General features: G+C 40.1%; 1 protein-coding gene across 1 annotated transcript in view; it reads right to left on the reverse strand.

The window, feature by feature from the left end:
- Window positions 1-16,892, reverse strand: part of NELL1 (neural EGFL like 1) — a 299,408-nt gene that overhangs the window by 137,103 nt on the left and 145,413 nt on the right. Inside the window, exon 13 of the mRNA XM_019471923.1 lies at window positions 10,294-10,419. Coding sequence (XP_019327468.1) covers window positions 10,294-10,419 — 126 coding nt within the window. The remainder of the gene's footprint in view (window positions 1-10,293; window positions 10,420-16,892) is intronic.

Consider the following 16,892-nt stretch of genomic DNA (forward strand, 5'->3'; position numbering starts at 1 on the left):
TCTATGATTCTATGATTCTATGATTCATTTGTCTAGCTCTGTCCCACTTCCCCAACAATGAAGAATAAGAGTTATTTCTGGGAGAGTCAGAAAAATCCCCAGTTTGAGCAATTATTACATGCAATCATGTAACTAAATAGGAAGCTTCATACTAGGAGGCAAAAGCCTACAGTAGAAAGCATTAAAATATTAAGTACAAAGTGATAGATCAAAGCACCTCTCTCTTTCTCCCCCTCCCTGCACTAGTCCCGAAGGCTGTATTTCTTAAGGACCAAGCAAGTCCACTTGCCAGTGGCAGCTCCTCCACACCCTTTAAAATTATTTCACAAACACTTCAGAAAGGCAACACTACCAGATTTACGGTTATTCACTGATGTTTACAAATCCAGAAATAAATGTAAGATAGCTAGGTTATCAGGCATACTGGCATTCATCTGCAAATATTACCCATAATATGTCTTTATATTCTTGTTCATAGGCAGAACACAAAGGTCCTCCAAAACCAGAATGAGACCACCCAAAGGGACAAACCACAGTGCACACCTTTGGAGCAACAGAAACTCTGCCTCGTCCCCCACCCCCTAGCGCACACATTTCTGCTGAAAAAAACAATTTTTTAAGTTATCTTGGAGGCTGCAGGACCAGCAAAGCGAGAGTCGGACAATCTACAACGCATGTCTAAACCGGGCTTACACAAAACCCCAGCCACTTCAAACAAATAACAGATGCCCATCACTGAACCAGGGTCCTAAGGTCTTTTCAGTATCAGATTGCTCAGAAGGTGAGTCTTTGATCACTTGTATACAGTAATTGATACTCGAGGATCAATAGTTGTTAATAAAATATTAGCTTTCTCCCAATCAATATGCACACTTCTATGAAATATTCAGCACAGGTATAAAAATGAGGTCATAGCAAAGTAAGAAATATCAATATATTATTTCCTTGTGTATAAAACACACCTTTAGATTAAAAAAGGAAAAACCATGGCCTGCAAGAGCCTTTGTCATACATATTTCTCACTGTCAGAAAAGCCCATCAGACATAAGCACCATGAACTTCATGGAAAATTTTCTGTTGAGCTTAACAAGCTTTATATAATTCCTTTGTTTCAGAAATAAAGGGCTTACTCGGGAAGTCTTAAATCCAAGCAGCAAATACAAAGATGTAAGAGCAGAGCAGCAAAGTGCTGCACGTTTCACAGATACGCCAGTTGTTCCTTGGCGGACTAGTCTCATCCACCATGACACACTGACTTTCAGGAGGAACTCCCCAGGTTACGCACTTGTCAAATCCAAGTTAATATACTGCAAGTTCCTGGCCTTCCTAGAGGTCCAGTGATTGCATCCCTGATCATTTCCACCATTCCTTAAATCTAAGTGGTAGGAAATTGGCACTCCCATGTTCCAGTGTGAATGGGCTCCTCTTCCTCTGTATGGGATTTCTTTGGAAGAAATGCGTACGTCTGTGCCATACACTGTACAGATTTTGGTCCCAGCAGACTCCAGATACTACACACTGCAAGATATACACACGCATATTGGAGGAGCATTTGAGCCTTTTTTCCTAATATTTTCCGACAGTAATGTGCTCATTATTACTGAAATCAGACAAGCTATATAACCCATTCAAGCACCAAAAGCAAACACTATAGGGAGTCTGTATCTGGCCATTAGTCACCCATATGACGTTTCTTGTTCAGTCATAGCTGAACAATGTGTTCGGACAGAAAAAGAGGCTATAGCAAGGAAAATAGAGAATTCCTACCCAACGTGGTCAGCGTTGTGCCTGGCTAACCAGCCTTTGGGAGCAGACATTAGCACAACCGAGGACTCTGAGAATCAATATGGAAGGTTTAGGCCACATCTGTCTGTCTGACTTGCCGACCCCATGCACACTGCACCTCTTACCTGGGATCATTCTTTAGAGCATCTTCCTTGACACACACCAACAATCTTGCAGCTGAACGCAAAAAAAAACCTTTGGTGAGATACCAAAAGTTTGGGGGCACAGGCCCAGAATTTTCTGCAGGGAAAACATCGAGTTATGACAAAAACCCCCTTAGAATATTTTTGCACTGTTCTGCCATAAACCTAAAAATAGGCTTTTAGGTTACAGACGAGAAGAATAAAGCATATTCATGGAAAGAGATTTTAAATATTAAAAAGGACTGCAAATAGAAAGGTCGAAGCATTCTCCGTGTTCACTGAGAATATGACAAGAGGTGACAGGCTTAAATTGTGGCAAGGGAGATTTAAGGTAGCCATCAAGCAAACCTTTCTAAATGGCTGAGTAAGTACTGGGTGGGGGGCTCAAAAAAGCTATTAAGGAATTTCCCTCACTGAAGTTGTTTGGGTTTTTTTAAGAACAGATAAGACAAAGGATGTTTCAGGGTCCATGGATCCTGCCTCGAGGAGGAGTGGTGAACCAGATGCCTTTCTCTATGATTCAGTTACTTCCCTGATTTAGTAGGAGAGTTCAATTCTGTGTCTGAAGAACAAAGAGTTTGTTACAAATGGTTTCTAGAAACAGAATACAGCATGGGGGAATTTTTTGCTTGTTCGGACAGAGAAGATGACAAACCCTGGCTGTCAGAGCTCCAGAAAGATCAGAACTTAATCAAGTTCTGATCTCGAACAAACTCTTTCCCAAAAGCAAGTTACACTCCTGAAGGCATTAACACTTACTGTGGAAGCAGATGACTAAACATGAGAGCTTTTTGCTTCCAGCCACTGACATCGATCTTGCAGCCACTGCATGTTTTCAAGATAGCATGTTCCCACTAAGAAATTAGTGTGGTGGCTCTCATTCCATCTCTCACCTCATGGACCGTTTGTAGTAATTGCTAGATTTAGGAAAGAGATCAAGAATTCGTGGGCCATAGAAATGGATTTAGTCCTATTGTATCAAGGAGAAATCCTGCCATAAGAGAGCTCGGGACAAATGCTGACCAGGCGACATGAAAAGGCTTGTCCTTGCTTGTTCTTTAGATAGACAGCTTCATTCATGGGTCTTGAATGAGTATTAAATCAATATTATTGGGTTTAAGCATGAACTTAATGCTTAAGTTTATGCATAAGCATGAACATGCATATGCAAAACAATTTCAACACTAACTTTTTGCGATAGCATATACACCAGCACAAAAGGCTGCAGCTAAGAAATCATGTAAAAATGCTAATTATGCCTAAGTCAAGAAATACAACTATCAGCATGATTTGCGGTCAGCTGTTTAATTAATTTTAGTATTAATAAAGTTACAGAAAAATCAATGTGTCAAAAGGACTTGAAAGGATTACCAACTACTCTGGACAAATTAGCAACACTTCCATGCCTAGAGCACAGGAAAGTACAAAAATGTTTAATTAAACTATTTACCAGTGAGAAATTTAAATCACTATAAATATTACATTCTTAGTACATTTTCCCTCGGACTGAAAGCACTTAGGAGCAAATAATATGCAGTTTCCCAATGGCATTTTTTTTAAAGGAAGGAATGTAAAAAACGTTGCAGTTAAATGAAGGTGAAGTCAGGAACAAAACAATGTAACATGGCATTTAAAATTAGAGGACTGGGGGATAATTCAACTCCAAAGTAACAAAAGATGTTACAAAACTGCATGGAAAGAAGAAGGAGAAGATTTATAACATGAAGGTCACATGGTTACTCAGGGCCCACGCACACTGTGCTTCAATGAACTGCTATTGTTTCTTATGACAATATCAATACCTATAAAAATAAACCCCACTGTTCACTGAATCCTTGTTGGTATAAGTCTGTGTTTTTCCCATGTCTAATTTTTCTGACTCTGTTTACTAGACTCTCCAATGCTGCCACTGTCTCAGCATGAATTTGGGCAAGATGCTCCACTTCTCTGTGCGTCAGCTTCCCCTTTTCCAAAACAGCAATTAAATACTTATCAGCCTTCTAGGGATGCATTGAGAAGCAACCTTATCCATGTTAATACAGCATTCTCTGACAATACAGAAGAATCATCCTTTTTAGTAGTATTGTAAACAGAGCTTCCCTATGGCAAGAGCGCGCTAGTTATCTCTCTGTGGGACTTACCGAAAGCCAAAATGAATGCGACAAAGCTTTCTCTTGAGTTAATGGGTTTTGAGTCGAGACCTGCATGAGTATCAGTCATCTGACGTGGAGTCGCTCCGTTTTTGTTTTGCTGGATTGACTCAATACTCTTCTAGTCTTCTCTTGACTTGTCCTGCAGAGCTAAGAAATGCTTTCTGATGCAGGCAATACCTACCGGTGCATAGATTACCTGCTGCTGAACTTGGCCAACAGCCCACTGAGGGACTTGAAACAAACATTTCTGCATTTCAGGGCACCTGCAACTAAACAATATTTCCATTCACAGTTCTGGGAACAGAGATGCTGTTCACTGCAGTTCGATCAAAACAGTACTACTTAACACTAGGAGCAAAGTCCTGTCCTGCCTTTTCACACCTGACACATAAGGATCTCAGGAAAGGAGAGACCAGCATAAGAGTATTTTGTGCCTGCTGAGTTAGTACAATCATAGTGTCGTCCATTCAGGTTGGCTTAAGACCAAGTTCCAAATGCATTTGGAAATGCCCAAGCGTTGCCCTGAAGATATGGTGCAGTGAGAAGACAAGCACACAAATCAAGATGCAGCTCGTAGAAGGACAATGGGCTGTCCTCAGCGTGTAGAAGACAGAGTGGGCTCCGAAGCAGGGACTGCTTCAGAGAAGTGTATATCGATATATTAGTGCCAAGTAAAATCAGGAAGGTCCAGATTTGCCTGAGGTCCTTATCCCCAGCCATACCCATTGTGCTGAACATCTGCTACCTGATCTATAAATGGTGACACATAACTATGACCCCAACCCAATTAATATTTTCATAATGTTTCTTTAAAAATTACGTAGTGCTAGGCAAGATAATCACTAATGATATCCTTTAGAACAGCAAGACCTAAAGGGGGCTTTTCCCCAAAACACACCTGAAAACTATTCCACCTCAGACCTACCTTCACTGCTTACTGACCCTGCTTACTTGGGTTTTCAGCTAGCAGACACGTCTATCAATTCACCAACTCCGGGCCATCATGTGAACAGCGGTAACATTTGTTTACTGACCTCTGTGAACACCCAAGACCCTGCACAGTACTTTGAAAGTTCAAGTGCCACACCAAAAATATTAATGTTTCTTTCTTGAATGCTAATTTAGTTCACCGAAACGGGGGAAAAGAGGGTCAGTAGATTAGATTGCAGAAATAGCACTGCCTTTCAAAGAGTAACTGTACTATCAATTGGCTGCCTAAAAGCTTCTATGCAGGTCTTTTTCAAACACATACAGTGGTTCTGGATGAGAGGCCAGTAACCTGCCCTTTGAGATTGCCACTTCACCATCGTGAAACTTGATGCATTATTAGTATTATTATGGGGTCAACTACACCGCCTTGAACCTGACAGGTAAACTCCAGCAACAAACCTCTAAAGGCATCAATTTTAGTGATAGCAAACAATTTGAACAACGTTTGTTCTAACCATAGCGGGAAATTTCTGCAGTTGAGTTGCCTTTCACAGACAGGGGAGGGGAAGAAGGGAAGAACAGGAGAAGGGGGCTGCTGTTTTTTTCCCTTGAAATCGAGATTTCTCAGAGCTCTACATTTTCCTATGCTTTAGGCACAACTTTTCCAATAACATGCTGCAGAAGGGCTTGTTCTGAAAGGTGCATTAGATTCAAAACGGAACGCTACTCCAGAAACCACATAGGATAGAAGTGAAGGGGCTCATGGGGTAACTTGTCAAACTCACCAGGTTTTCTTACTTCCTCTTCTCTACCCATGCTGCAAATCAAATTAGCATATAAACTACAGACTAACATTTAAATTCCAAGACTTCTTCTAAACAATATATTTCTATATAACATCAATTTTTCCACAGAATTAAAATACTGAATTATGTACTTTGAAAATACTTCCTGTTTCTGTGGTAGATAAGGGCTTGCTTTTTGCAAGTAACATAGAATTATTTTAGTGACTCATTGCTTAGAGAAGCCAAAGGTAAAAAGTTCTGTGAACGTTATCGCACAAAATGAGGACTGGAAAAGGGTTAAAAGCACAGTCCAGTATTCAAACATCATGCAGAACTGTACAACTCCACAGTAAAATCTGTAGGCGGATTCCCTTCCCGAAGGAACAACGCCTGTCGGCAAAGCTTGGCACATCAAGGGGAGGATGTTTGCATACAGGTCGCACCACACTGGCAGAACGTGCTGCTGACACGGGATGGGTGGCCAGATAACTTTCCATACTATTTCTTGAAAAGGTGCCCCTAGAGCAGAATGGGCCGAGTCGTTCTCACGTCCAAAGGAAGTTTCTTCATTTCGCAAAAGGGCCATGAGTAATACATGCAAATAGAGGAATAAAAATCCTGTGGCGCTCTCATTTGTAAAGGTCTTTTTTAAGCGTTAGTGCATAATTAGTGCATATTTGTAGGAAATAAAAAAAATTAAAACCCCAAAAGAGAGCATCCAAGCCCAGTAGTAACTACACAAAATGAGATAAACAACTTATTCTTTGAATGACTGCAGGATTTCAGGAAGTTTTCAGTGTCTCATGCAGCCCCAAGGAACACACTGCAAAATGAGGGTATATTTTTTTAAATGGTTATCATAGATGTTCAAGGCCAGGAATCTTTATCATGATTATCGTGACTGCTTTCACAGAAAATGCCAGTACTATGCAAAAACAGATGAGACCCGCCTACGCTGACACCTCGTCATATCAGCATCATATATCTAGTCATTACAGATAACTTATAGCCTATTAAGATGAAACAGCATTTGTTTACTTGATTGAATGGCAGTGGGACACAGAAACTCTGTATTGTAGTTTCAAACTACAGAAAATCAGACATATACATGCATTTTCAAAATCATACCAGAGAACAGACGCAGCACATCAAAAATAAAATTGCAAGATTTTTATCATGTAATTTATAATGCTTCAAAAAGCATGAAACTAAATAATGCACTTTTGAAGCAAACTCCCAAACTGGCATGTTAGAACAAAGCAACCCAAGAAAACTTATTTTTCAACAAGCAAGCAGGGTAAAAACCTGTGGAAGTCAATAAAATGCTTTAAATCAGTAGATTCCCATAAATGAGAACATCTGGAGCAGCAAATCTTGCTGCCATTTTCAGAATGGGCAAGACTGTGATTTACCTGATAACAGCTAAACAACCTGTCAGTGTCACAGGAAGAGACTGAAAGAAGCTTCCTATTCAAGAGGAACTTTCCTTAATAAAACTGTCTTTCACTCAACAACTTAATTAACATTCAGAGCTCAAAGCTCTAGGAATAGGTGAGCAGAAGAACACTAATGTACCTTTCTTGGTGAACGTAGGTTAAAGTTATTGCTAGGCTGACTAACCTGTCACAAAATACCACGGGATGAACCTCAACACACCAGGTCTTTTGCTTATGTGAGACTGAATATTGATTATTTATTAAAATAGCCACTACTTAATTTTAAATCATAGTTCAGAATTTAATATAATTGTAGACGTTGTACCGAATGTTATTTTAGTTACTCTGTCTCTGTGACTGTATTACCTACGCAATCAGCACAGCTTCCAACACAGTAGCTTCTTACCGATAACCACGGGAAGTTCCTACCCCACTGTGCGCATGACCAGAAATGGGAAATACTATTCAAAAATTACTCTGGGGAAAAAAGTTTCATCAACACCAAAACAGTACAAATTAGTTTACTTTGAGAAAGATGCAGAGTTATAAGAAAACACGCTGGAAGCTGCATATTTAAAACTTGGCAATAGCCAAATTAATTTAATTTTGCTCAATTCAAATTTGACCTAACATTTCAATGTTCATTTCATTTCTTTTCATAAAGATAAAACCCTCAGTATAAAATTGACATATTTCATTCAGCTCAAAAGTTTGTTCTGACTTATGGCTTCCACGTATCACTGCTTTCCACCTTTTGAAAGCCGCCAGAGCACGGGGGCCAGCCACCAAGGCCACCAAGCACAGGCCTGCCCAGCAACACACAGAATCCGCTCCACAGCAGACGATGACTTTGTAGCTCGACAAATTAGACTCAGACTTCCCAAAGCATGATACCTCCTGCTCTGTGGAGTGACTCTGCTTCTAGGTCAACAGTGTATAAAATCCATGCGATGCTGTGCACGTGCCTTAAGCACTTACATTTGAAACTTGTTAACCCTTATCTTGAACCCACTAGAGCCTGACCCCACGTACACAAAATTCAGCTGTAATCAGAACGCCAGCCCATCTCAGGCTTTCAGATTTGTCCCCAAATGCATGGTTCAACAAGAAGATAGATAATTTCTCATTTATTTTGTTTGAATAAAGAGGAATAAATTTTAAAAACTGAGTCATAGCTACAATCTATTTTGCCTGTGCCTGCTACACATTGGTGCGAGCATGAGGGAGAACTAGTTAAGTATTTGCTGCCTGATTTTTTTTATTATTGTTTGTTTTTAAGATTCATGAGAGGAAAAGTCTGTATAAACATAAGGCAAGATACAAAAACAGGATTAGTGCTTCTATTGTACAACACATTTTAAATACATTTATTATTATAAAATACAATTATTTCTAGATACAACAGGCAATGAACCAAGTTTCTCTTCATCTATACTACATACTTCCTGTGCTTTTTAACTGTGATGTCAAAAAAAGAAGTCATTTTAGCAAGATAATAAACCTGCACAAAATAGTTATCGCACTCATTCCATTATTTCATTCTCATACCGGTTCTGGATTTTTCGTGTGCGTGCACTTTAAATGAACGTTCACCCGTTACCGTCAAGCAACTTGTCTTACTACTTCACACTTTTTCTGTAAATCACAAATACCCTGCTTTCTAAACCCCTTGCATGCCAAACGATAGTGCCTTGCTGGAAGGAAATCAGTAGTGGATATAAGAAAAGAAAGTGTCAGATTATCAAAAACACTTTCCCCAGCACCGTGAAGGCCGCTACCTCACACAGCACACATATTTAGAACAAAATTTAAGGTCTGAAACTTTTCTGACATGGCAGATTGTAAAAGATCAAGAAAAACTCAGAATTTTACTCAAAGGACACAGATTATATAGAAATAATGACTCTCTGGGCAAAACAAAGATCACTTTCCTGACAGCTATTTAGTACCAGCCTCTCTCAAGAGGTGGGCGGGACTTTCCTACACTTTTTATAAACTACATAATCTTAGCTACAAGACATGCTGTCATCATGCAAGTCAGCATTTCCTATGACCTCCCCTAAGGATAACATAGGCATTACAATGTAATTATTCTGGCCTGGAAATCATTCTCATATTGAATACTCCTGTGCCATCTTCCACTTGAGAAAATAGCTCACCCAACACAATTCTAAACATGGTATTGTGTCAAGCTGACTTATTTCCATTTCAATAAATGTGCCTGATATTTTCCTCCTTTGCCAGAGAGGTGCACCATCAAAATAATCCTGAGATCAGCCTTTCTGGAGGGTTGTGATTGAAAGATGTTATCCAGTTAGGTACAGTTGGACCGAGCATTTCAGCAGCTTCTCACGTGTTTCCCAGAGATTGCAAGGGAAGGTTCCTTAAAAACCTCTAGACAGAAATGAGACCTACTTGCTTTCCACTAAGAATTTTTAGCACTCGTTTTGCTGACAGGTATTAAAACAGAACCACTGGATTTACTGTCTAATGCTATCGTACTTGTTCTCTTTTCTAAATAATATGTGTCATAGTCCTGGATACATTAATTCTCAGCATTAATAATAATTTCCAAACCATCTAACTGTGTCTTTGAGGACTTTATACATTTTCAGTTTTGCTTTTATATATTTGCCTCAGCTCTGCCCAGAAAGCTTCTCCTCCTGGATAATTTCTCATGTTTCAATCCACTGACCAGCTTCAAACCACAGGTAATAAAACGGTATTTCTTCTCACTACACGTGCGATCTGATCTCAGCCTTCGCACCTCGCACGCAAGCCAGCCGTGGGACATGAAGGGACCGTGTCCTGGTTGACAACAGCACCCAGTGTGCGCACCACAGGGCTTCTTGACCACCTTCCAAGTTAATCCCAAAGGGCCCATACGTAGGAAAGGCACCTCATACCACATTTACCTATCTCGCTTGTGCCTAAATTTTATACCAGCAGACGGCTGGCTTGTATGTGGCGTTTGGTATTGGCACAGGGGCTAATTAGAAGCTAAGCAAAACACACCACACAGAGTACAAACACTATCATTACTGTATACCTAGGAGCTCACCTGTGCAGGAGAAATCATCCACACGGACGTATCCCGTGACACAGTCACAACGATAGGATCCAGGCAAGTTAACACACACAGTATTCGCATGACAATAATGCATCTTGGCAGCACACTCGTCAATATCTGCAGGGAAGAAGAACCGAGGAGAGTCACAGTCAGGCTTAGTGAAATGAATAACATGACACAGTATCGGAATAAGAGAAAATAATTTCCATTTACAACTCCAAAGGCAATCTGGTTTAACTCTAGCATTAAAGAACAAGGCAAATTTAGGAGAAAAGTATTCCTTAAAATAGAGCTAAAACTCCTGCATCATAGTAATGGGTTCCTTCCGCTGTTCTTCATGAAATCCTAATTTTTTTTTAACTCTGGAAAAGTAACACATATATTTGGTTTTTTTCCTATGACAATGTTAAAACACAAAACCTGATGCAGATTTTTCAAACACATAAAACAGCGTCAGAATTATGCAACACTGAAAGTCCTAACTCTGTCTCATCGGTAAACTAAAGCATGAAGGCACAGTAACTCTGTACAACATGATATCAGTTGCAGTGCTGGATAGATACGGCATGGCAATGCTTGTCAGGGCAATGTAGCAGATTCAACCGCAGAGTTGATCAGCAAGTATCCCAACCCTCCAGATTCACCCAAGTGCTCTGACAGTGCCCTGTCCCCGAAACACACTTCTGCTGCAGAAGTAACTGAACAGCGCTCTGTGCCACTTCCACATCCCGCACGAGCGGAAGATTGAGCCAGTCACCTAAGCCCATTTTAAGCCTGCTTTACATCATCCCAATGGGAAAAAAAAAAAGGAGCGGTAGCTACCTGACCCCGTATCTCTGTTTGCTTGAACAATCTCTATTGCTGCTGCAAATCCAAAATTCAAAACTGTTTTCACAATAGTGAATCAAACCTATCATTTACTTGCCTGTTTAAATATCCCAAAGCTCTGTGATATTGTAAACTGTAAAATCCTCCCCCTTCTTTCCCCACAAAACCAGATATTATACTGAAGAATTCTCCTGATTTTTTTCTCAGCAGGATGGATTTTCCGCTTAGCAGCACAGATTTTACATGAAGTAATTCATGGTTTTCAAAAGAGTAATTCTAGTGTTACATATGTCCACACAAAGAAAGATGACTCAGACTCATTTTTTTTTTTCCCTCCTATTACTTTCTCCTTGTTATTGATTGCTCACACTCAAGAAAGGTATTAACTGACAACACAGCTGAAGAACTCCCTCAGTCAGTGAGGTACAGATGAGTTGGTCACCCCACAGCGCGGTGTCCTACCACATCCCTCCGCACAGCTACCTGTAGAGAGCAAGCTACACTCTCCCTTCTCCCTCACACACAGTGCTTAGGGAGACACAATGGAAGTGCTACAAGGGGTTAGTACCACAACATCAGGATGTAACCCCAGAAGATGGGGGAGTTTAACTGTGCAAGTACCGAGTTCTTGGTTGCCTAAATTCGGGTATCCTTTGTAACCTCCCTGAACCGAAGTAGCTGCAGTTGAGATACACCCCCGCTTTCCAGACTCTGAAAATGAAACACATGCCAGCTATACTCACACTTTCTATACTACAGACATCTGTCCAGTAGGAACGACTAGCTAAATCACTTCGTGTTGGCCACCAAACAGCTGTCAGTTGGCAGCGATTTGACTGCTGCCAGCTCGGGCTGAATTAGAAATGACGGCCTGGAGGCAAAAGATTTTGTATACCCCTGCAAACACCTTGAACTATCTCATTCCCGCATTTCTGTTGTTTCTGTTGCAGTGCCACTTGATTAAATGAATTTTAAAAAGTCAGGAGCATCAATATATGGAAGATAAAAGCCAAGAAAAATCCTCCCACATGTCTTATTATCACACCACTGAGCGCTAGAGCCACTTGGGAAACACTCAGGTGTTGACATGTGTTCACACTGTTCTGCTTGCAGCCTCTTTTTAATAGGCTTTTGGAGCATAGCTTTGAGGAGTTTTGTTCTTGCATATCTAATAATTTTCTAGCATAAAAGGGAAAGGAACGAAAAGATGCCTGAAAAGAAAGCAAGAATGTCAAAACAGCAACCAATTCACCTGAAAATTAACCTTATGCGCTACCCCCTATCTCCAGCTTCCTCATCGAATTCACCGGACCACACTCCTCCTCTTTCCTCCCTCAAAGGGAAGCGAGAGGATTAAAAGCCTCAAAGGTGAATGAATTTGAACTTTGATTCATTGCAAGCAAGGCCCACATTACCATAACACTAAATACAAGAATACCCAGAGATAAAAAGAAAATTCACAACCTATATGAAAATATCGCTGTGGGAGAATTTCCCAAAAGGAGACCAAGGACCTCAAGTGATGACTTGACTATAAATAGGGGAATTGAGGACAACTGATACTGGGTTGCTGCAGAAGTCCTTGAGTCCAGGAAGAAAAAGACTGGGCCTAACAAAGGAAGCAGAAGGAACAAAAGATCCCTCTCTTTAAACTTTGCTCATTTACTTAACTCTCTTCTCAATCCTTCTTGGTGCATTTTCCATAAAACCTTTCGGTATTTCATATTTTCCTTTACCTTTGCAGTATTAGCCTTCTACTAATACGCGCATCTCCTCTACAGAGAATAATATTGAGCAGTCAAAACTGGCAATATTATTTTCTTATTAAAGCCTGCAGGGCAATGCTAAAGCTGTTGTTCTGGACCACAGTTCTACAAATTCTTGTAAAAGGTTAGGTATTCATCACAAAAAGCTTTGGGTTTTTACTTAATATTGTTAGAGTAAAATCCATAAAGCACACAGTGGTATATATCAGTTCAGTTGTAATGGAACTCAAATTGTGATTCATGTGTATAGATTGCTTGTCGCATTTGAAATATTAGAGCTCATCTTCTAGTGGTCTTTTGAGGTGATAAAAATACATGATTTATGTTTCTCTCTAGACGGGTGAAGTAGTTTGTTTTTCTTTTAAAAAGGCATACTTACGGTCTTTAAAATGAGACTTGACACAGCATAACGATCATTTACGTATCACCAGCTTCCATCTACATAAGCTCGCTCTTTGCAACAACAGAGACATTTGGGCTTCAGCTTTTCAGCAAGGACCATTACGTTACAGGGTGGGTGGGTTTGGTAAGCGAGTGCTGCTCTACTGGGTTCAAGTGTTTCCTTAACAGCTGGCAAAACAGGGTTCATTGCCTATGCAGAGCTCTCTACCACAGTACTCACCTTCCCTATAGCTAGTCAGTTATCACCATTACTCCTTACAGTTCGAAAGAGTGTTCGTGAACTTATAGGGAAATACACACGTATTATCTTTTATTATTTGTGCCAGTGCACTCAGCAATGCTATGAGTACACTGAGACAAAACACAAGAAAAGCATCTCAGTGGAGCTACCTGCTTTGCACCTGACAGGCTTTTTGCCACACGGCAGGCACTCATCACCTCATACCAACCAACCAAGCAAAACAAGATGGGATGGAAAGACAATACAAATGGTGTTCAACCCATGGCCAGTGAAAGAGGTCTTCTCATCTGCAAACGTACTTTACAAACTTTACAAACCACTTAACTCTCTTCATGCCCAACTTGGAATCCTATTGCTAAATAATTAAAATATTTAAATAGGACAGTGAGACACCAAATCACAACCAGAGCATCTTTTTACTGTTTGTCCCCTCCAACAAAAGTCACATCAAACCAAATTAATCTCTGCCGTAAAGCAGGCACAGTTCCTGTTAATGGCAATGGGAGTTTTGTCCATTCACCCAAAAGGTGAAATGAACCTACTATTTTTTAATCTGTTAGTCCTGTAATAACCAAGTGAACAATCTCAAAACAAAGCGCACGCTGCCTCCGGAATTGCAGACCACTGTTTGCATGCATTTAATAATAATCCATTTGGACATTAGCAGCATCATCACCTGTTGTTTGGGGCTTCATAGTTTAACTACTGGAAGACAGTAACATTCAAATCAAAACAAAATGAAACAAACCATGAAATGTTCCGGAGCACCAACAGATGATGTATTTGGAAATCTGCTAAGTATCAGAATCAATTACTCCATTTGCAGCTATCCCCCAATTACTCGCTTTCTAGTTGGGGAGCATATTTTCCCAAACTTAGTTCTAATTTTCAAGCACTCTGTAAGGAAGCAAAGACAGAAAAGCAAACACAGGAAAAAAAGAGGACAGCTTTGCAGAAAGCTCTGATCTCTAATTCACGACTCCCAACTAGAAAACATTATTGGGGGGGTGGGGGGTGGAGGGAGGGTGTGGTAAATTCCCCTCTCCCCTTTTTATTCAAGTTAATACTATGCCTTGACTTGAGCTGTATTAAATCCCGGTCTAAATAATCTGGATTTCTAAAAAAGTAAAACCAACCTGTGTTGTTACTTAAATAATATCTAATATCAAAATATGTTCACAAGCTGATGAAATCATATGAACCAAGTTTCAAGTTTCGTGGAGCACAACAGTAGTGGAGCATAAGAGAGGTCCTAAAACTTCAGTCACCCTATGCTTATGCAAAAATGAACACATGCTATTTTCACTCCACTGACTTAGCAGCTCCTTGTTCATTATATTGACTTTTTGTTCTCCAAATTCTCCCCGATTCTGTCCTCTCCTGCTATGCCTTGACTTGAGCTGTATTAAATCCCCTTCTAAATAATCTGGATTTCTAAAAAAGTAAAACCAACCTGTGTTGTTACTTAAATAATATCAAACCTTAAAATATGTTCACAAGCTGATGAAATCATATAAACCAAGTTTCCAAAACAGTGGAGCACAACAGTAGTGGAGCATAAGAGAGGTCCTAAAACTTCAGTCACCCTATGCTTATGCGAAAATGAACACATGCTATTTTCACTCCACTGACTTAGCAGCTCCTTGTTCATTATATTGACTTTTTGTTCTCCAAATTCTCCCCGATTCTGTCCTCTCCTGCTCTTATCTCCTTTCCACTGCCAGACTCACTTGACTTCAGCTCTGCTTGCCTTCTTTTTTTCCCCCTCCCGTTGTCTTTTGCATGTGTCTAACATAGCCCATACCCGTTTTTTACCTTTAGCACAGGGTTGGTTTCTCAAATTGTGCAATGCAACCCTCAGGGAGCCATAAAGCACTAGACAACAGCAGTCAGCAGTTCCCTGGCCAGCAGCTTAGCTTCCCCCAGTTGCCTGAGTAAGAAAAGACTAATTATTGGCTGCAAATGTTTAGGCTAGCCTTAAAACTGTTTACCAACTTGGACTCCTTGAAAGCAAATCATCTCCTCCAAGGCAGGGCAGCAGTGCAAATACAGGCGACCCTCGCCATTCCTCTGACTTGGAGGGACAGAGCTGGTGCCCCCTCAGAGGCAGAGAAACAACCCAAAACAAAAGCTGATAAGCCAAAGGAAAACTTCCCTTTCAATAAGGCTGAGAAACATTACCCTAATGTCGTTAAGTAACTAACTAGCTACAAATGCCTTCATAAATTAGGGCTGGTGTAGCATCACCTGGGAATCCATAAGCCATAAAATAACTACCAATATAATAACATCAGGAAGTACTATCACTTTGACTTTTAGAGCATCATTAAAATGGTGCAGCCTCTTCCTCTGGGCACTGCATAAAAGTGCTTTACATTGATATACCTACTTTACGATCAGGACAAGAGTACCAATATTCCAAAGCTGCTTTCTACCAATTTAACTGCCCCTCTAGGGATGACAACTGTATAACTACCAGGTTAAACAAACAAATAAATAGCTACTTTAAAACACACACTCACACGCAAATCACACTTGAACAGTCATACTTTCCAGTGCAGACCAGCCCTGAACTAATATAACATTCCTCAGAAGGACAAAAGAAAATTCAAGTGGTTACCTTTTTCCTCTTTACTTCAATAGTTAGGCTTAAATTCTTTTACCAATCACACTCCATAAAGCAACTGGTCATTCTCAAATGAAGATCACAACAGTAACACTCCTTCGCTACTTATTTCTCAGCTACATTAGTAAACAGTCCCCCCAGCAGTCATACAGGAAAGTGGTTGCTTCCTAAAATCTGCTCTGGTGAAATTCAGCCTTAGACATTCAAATACTGCCTAGGCACAAGATGAGCTCCTCTTCTCCATCCTTGCTAATGCTTACAATAATACACAAATTATTAGTCTCTTTACGTTACGATTTTTTGCCTTAAAAATGAAAACAAAAAATAGAGCTTTTCATAACCTGAGCCTCCAATAATCTGACCAACTCTTTGGAGCCAGGATATTTCAGCTACAGTCATTCTGCTCATTGTTCCTCACAATATCGCAATCCTATCATGAAAGACAGCACCAGACTCTTTAAAGCTTGCTGTCCAGACTATCTAGTGTCCCTTTAAGTGAGAAGATTTTCCTTTTATTATTCTACTAAAATCTGCTCCTCTCTAAGGAACACTGAAAATTTGCAGTTCCACTCTCCCTTGTGCTTTCCATTATTACGCTGGCAATTTACAATGCATTATTAAATGTCTGTGTGGTTGGTTTGGGGGGATGGTCCTCAAGAGCCTTGAGATCTCTTAGGATAAAAGCAGTTTATTTAAATTGAGCTTTTCAAAAAAAAAAAAAAAAAAT

This window comes from Aptenodytes forsteri, unplaced genomic scaffold (genome assembly GCF_000699145.1).
Source record: "Aptenodytes forsteri isolate BGI_AS27 unplaced genomic scaffold, ASM69914v1 Scaffold418, whole genome shotgun sequence".
In the NCBI taxonomy this organism is placed as follows: Eukaryota; Metazoa; Chordata; class Aves; order Sphenisciformes; family Spheniscidae; genus Aptenodytes; species Aptenodytes forsteri.